Source organism: Nannobrachium achirus (genome assembly GCF_963921795.1).
Source record: "Nannobrachium achirus genome assembly, chromosome: 10".
NCBI lineage: Eukaryota > Metazoa > Chordata > Actinopteri > Myctophiformes > Myctophidae > Nannobrachium > Nannobrachium achirus.
Genome location: NC_137819.1, coordinates 18,704,908 through 18,710,157, shown reverse-complemented (window position 1 = coordinate 18,710,157; position 5,250 = coordinate 18,704,908). Strand labels below are relative to the sequence as shown.

The 5,250-nt window shown below is 41.0% G+C and overlaps 1 protein-coding gene across 1 annotated transcript; it reads left to right on the top strand.

Annotated features, from left to right (window-relative positions):
• Positions 1-3,901: 3,901 nt before the first annotated feature.
• On the top strand, positions 3,902-4,972 carry LOC308292882 (C3a anaphylatoxin chemotactic receptor-like; the record flags this gene model as incomplete). Its single annotated transcript, XM_080735307.1, has 1 exon — positions 3,902-4,972. The coding sequence occupies one exon, from the start codon at positions 3,902-3,904 to the stop codon at positions 4,970-4,972; it is 1,071 nt and encodes a 356-aa protein (XP_080591433.1).
• Positions 4,973-5,250: the final 278 nt, after the last annotated feature.

Genomic DNA, 5,250 nt, shown 5'->3' with positions numbered 1-5,250 from the left:
ACCCTAGGGGTACAAGTACCCTGATTTGAGAACCACTGATATAGACGCAATGGCCTTGTCAATAAATTGGAAGGCTATACTTTGACCTCCCAATGCATTGAGAACGTGTATCATTGAACATGCAGTAAGAAATATAAATAGGCCTATAGCATATAGCAAAAATAAAAATGGTTCGGTTGGAGCTTGTATGAAGACAATAATTTTACCCACTTCTTTGCACCTGTAAGTCTGTGATGTGACAAAAAGATGATTCAGATTAACTATTGTCATGACCACCATGTATTTTTTCCTTATCAAAAGAAATAATAATTTAAAAAAGTTCTGTGAGGTTAAGGTTAGGTTTAGGTATAGTTTTACTGATGACAAAAGTTTAGGGTCACAGGTTTAGTCATAGTTTTACTAAAAGGCCTGGTCAATCTGCTTGGCGAGTGACTCATCATGTCCATGTGCATGCCGTGAGCATCCAATGTGTTAAAGAAACAAAGGTTTTGATCCTTTCCATTCCATACGTTTTTTACATGATTAAAATGAATTTTGGGACTTTACTCTGTCAGATTATTTAGTGCAAGAGGCCTTCTGGTTGAGTGAGCAAGTTCTGCATTAGCTGTTTGTCACTTCAAATGACCCTCCCAATGAATGCATCTATATCCTTTAACCGAACAACCGATTAATACATATCCTATTTCATCACAAATAGTGTACACATATACTGTAAGTCAGCATTGCAGCAGCATCTTGCAATCTGTGTGCCTGATGTGTGTGGTAATGAACTTACCCCAGTACAGGATACACCAGCTATGTACTTTCTTGCTGAAGTTCGTCATTTAATCAACGTCATGTTGTCCTCATTGAGTGATCTTTCTTGTTTGTACATTTCTCTTCTCTCACCTTTTAGCATTAAACACCACACAAATAATATTTAGCATCCGGCATTTAAGCAACACCAAGATGATTATCTAACAGGGTTGAAAGGCTGATATGAAAGCCATGTCTTTCGACAGCATGCATGTGTGTGTGTGTGTGTGTGTGTGTGTGTGTGTGTGTGTGTGTGTGTGTGTGTGTGTGTGTGTGTGTGTGTGTGTGAGAGAGAGAGAGAGAGAGAGAGAGAGAGAGACCGGATAATACCCAGCATTTATCTTTGAAGTTTCTGATTTAAAGGAGCTATAGTCAACTTTTTCTTGAAAGACGGATGCTAAAATAAAAATAATGTTTCGAAAATATTTTATAAAAAAATAAGCTTCATATATGTGTTTCTATTCAAAAATGACCACAAAAAGCGTAAAATAATGATAAAATAATCATTTTGGCCATTGTCAGACAAACACTTTGTTTACATTCTAGTCTATAGACTAGGATGTAAACAAAGTGTCGGCCCTACAATGAAAAAGTTGACTATAGCTCCTTTAATATTAATACAATTACAGACAGAATGAAATAAAAATAATTATAACATCCACACATACCTGTGCATGACAGTGCATGTATAGTTCTGGTAAAAAGAAAATAAGGATACTTGCCCGGCCGTCTCAAAGTGTGCAACAGCCCAACGAGGTGGTAAATTACTTGTAAAAGGCACGTCGAACTGAGGTGAGTAAAATGCAATGTCAATAGTAGCATTATTTTAACAATATTGCAGATATGACGTTCAGCTTAACCACTTACTTTAAACCCCTATTCATTATGTTTGCAGCTCTGCGCAAACTCAAGAAGTGAGAGAGTGAATGAACTTTCTCCCAAATAGTTAAGACATCATGCATGCGCACAAGCCGGTGAGATGTGCACATGGGCCCACCCAGACCTCCTGGAAATGGACATTTTAAGTCCTCAAATTGTGCACTTATACTGTATGTTCGTCTGTCACAGTGGAGTGAGAAAACATCTGCGGACCCCCCAAAATACTTTGGGGACCCCTCTGGGGTCCCGACCCACAGGTTGAGAACCACTGTTCTAAAGGATGCATTTAAACAGGAAGTTGATGACCAAATTGACAGCTTGTGTAACATAGTTATACGTCTCTCTTTCATCTGTTTGCAATCAGTTTCCTCCCGCAGAATGAAAGACTGCCAGTATGGTTTCATAATCCTGTGCAGTACGTATATATAAATATAGACGTCAGACAATTTCATCAGCCCTTCATAGAGATAAGAGCTCCTCAGCATCCACTAACCACAGTTTGAAGAAGACACTTCTGTGGCTGACATCACTTCAACACATGAAGAGGTATGTATTCTCCTTATTTTTTTTTTAATCTAGACAATTCAAGGCAACAATTGCTAATGGAATATAGAATTATCAACACTTATTTTAACCAAAAAAACTATATATAACTTGCACCCGGTATTAATTATGGGTTGTAAATGTTACTGTGTGAAATGATTTATCAACTGTATCTAGGACAGTGGTTCTCAACCTTTTTAAACCAAGTATACCACCTCAGACAATAGCTGTCTCTCCATGTACCACCATAATGATCAAATTATTGGCTTAGGAATGCAATAAAAACTAAAACATCACCATGAAATTCAAAGCTTCATGGAGTGTGTAACCGATAGAAATTATTTTTATTTTTTATTTTTTTAATAACTTAATTTGTACATTTTACTACATTTTCATCATCATATTACAGTCCTAACTCCTGCAGTTGTCACACAATGCCACAGACACAAGTGGCGTTTCCATAAAGCCACTTTTTGCGCATTAACAGCTTAGTCGCAAAATGTTTTTATGGAAACACTTCAAAATGTGAATAAACTTTCATTATCCGCAAAAAAGATTATCCGCTTGGAGGAGGAGGATTTTGAGGCTTAATCGAATAAACGAAATGCGCAAAAGTGAATGGAAACGGGTCAGACAATACATTCGAATAAAGTATGACGTTCTAGGTCCATTTCCCCTGCCACTTTGTCCATGGTATAGCGTTAGCCCACAAAACAAACCTGTTGTTTGTTACACACGGAGTGACACGGACCATGTGTAAATTCCTCCCGTTTTCACCTCAAGCCATCGGTGGCGAGCGAACCCTTCCTCATCCCACGGTGTTGCGTGCCTGAAGTGCCCAATCTACAAGCTCACAGGCACAGCAGCTCGCATCCACGTCTCCGCGCCGCGTTGTGAGCTTGCAGATCGGCCACCTGACCTTCCAGAGGACGCTGAAACTTCCACTGTGCAACGACGTGACTGCGGTTTTCCCGGTGAATCGGTAGCTTTATGTATTGAGAGGAACTCTTGCCAATTTCGTAAGAGTCTCGTCGCCAATTGTAATATATTTAAAAGTTATTTGGTGCCATGATGATGACGACTGATAATCCCTTCTTCCCACTACTAGACAGCGACCGAGTGACAGCAGTCAGACGTGCAGACGGTGCAGTGCTCAGGTTCGGTCTGAAAAAAATCAGCCCAATCAACTCTTGCGACGTCGCTAATTCGAATGACACCCGCAAATGGAAACATGCTAAATTCGCTTTGTCTTAATGCGTATTTATGATAATTCGCTTCCCTAATTCGATTAAGTTTATGGAAACGCCACTACTGAGACAGACTTTGAGGTCAGACACTTTGACAGACATTGAGGTCAGACACTGAGACATACTTTGAGGTCAGACACTGAGACAGACATTGAGACGTACTGTACATTGAGAACTACCTGTAGCATAATTAATATTTCACTCCACTTTTGTCTTTTTTTTCTTCTTTTTTGGGAGACTCCTCTGAGTACTACCAGAGGGGGGCTCAAGTACCACCAGTGGTACATGTACCACAGGTTGAGAACCACAGATCTAGGACATTATTAATGATAATGGAGTCTTACTGTACCATATGCAGGAAGAAATTAAAACAATTGAGAAATGTTCTGGTAAAACAAAGCATGTACTTTTGTTTTGTTCTAATACGTTTTAGGACAATGGAGCTAACGACCACAACTGCTGCCTTTCACAATGAAACCAAGGTTGACAAGAATGGACTCAAGGAATCCTTCGAGATTGTGTCTCTCACCATTTACAGCCTGGTCTTTGTGCTCGGCGTGTTGGGGAACGGTGTTGTCATCTGGGTGACAGGCTTCAAAATGAAGAAAACCATCAGCACTGTTTGGTATCTCAACCTCGCCGTGGCCGACTTCCTCGTTACAGCATTCCTGCCCCTGACCATCACACAAATAGTTCTGGACGACCAATGGCCTTTTGGCAAATTCATGTGCAAACTGAACAGTACCGTTCTCATCACAAACATGTTTGCCAGCGTCTACATTCTGATGGTCATCAGTGTTGACAGATGTGTATGTGTGGTGTGGCCAGTGTGGGCCAAGAACCACCGCAGTGTCAGAAATGCGTCTTATGTGAGTCTGGGTGTCTGGCTGCTGGCCTTAGTTTTCAGCTCCCCGTACTTCATATTTAGGACCAATCGGCCGTCATTACGTGATAAGGACATCATTGGGTGCTTCTTTGGTGACTACCCTAGTACACCCGCAGAGAAGCAGTTGTGGACGTTTCAGCTTGGGGCCCTGATCATCACTCGCTTCCTCATGGGATTCGTGGTCCCTTTCACCGTCATCGTCTCCTGCTATTCTGTCATCATCTACCGTCTCAGAAGGAATCGCTCCCTAGCCAGCCAATCAGGGCGGCCCTTCAAAATCATCACAGCTGTTATCGCAGTTTTTTTCCTGTGCTGGGGGCCCTATCAAATCATCCAACCAATTCAGTTGGTGAATCTCAGAGATGACAGTAAACTACTGGATAATGTGGTCAGCATTGGGACACCCATAGCTGTCAGCCTGACAGTTATCAACAGCTGCCTGAACCCGCTGCTGTACGTGTTCATGGGTCAGGATTTCAAGGACGTAGCTCGTAAGTCTATCCTGAAAGTGTTGGAGAAAGCCTTCAGTGAAGAGCTTTCTCAGACCAACACTTCCACAGACCCGGGGACCACCAGTAAAGAGACTGCATTGTCTGAGGCACTGGTAGTAGCAGAAGTATAAACGTGTATTTTCCCCGGATTCCTCAAAAGACACTTTTCGTTAGCCTACAGATTTCGTCCAAAATTCATGCAAATCGCTACACATTATCTCACAAAAAAAAATCTATGAACACATTGAACGTCCAATAAATCCCAAATTCTAATCGAATTGGGCCTCTGAACAACACAGAACAATTTCACTTAAACCCACAGAATGTAATTGTTATCGCAAAAATATGATTTTCTTGCACATACTGTATGTACAAAATGGAAAATGTTTCATGTTATAATAGACATACA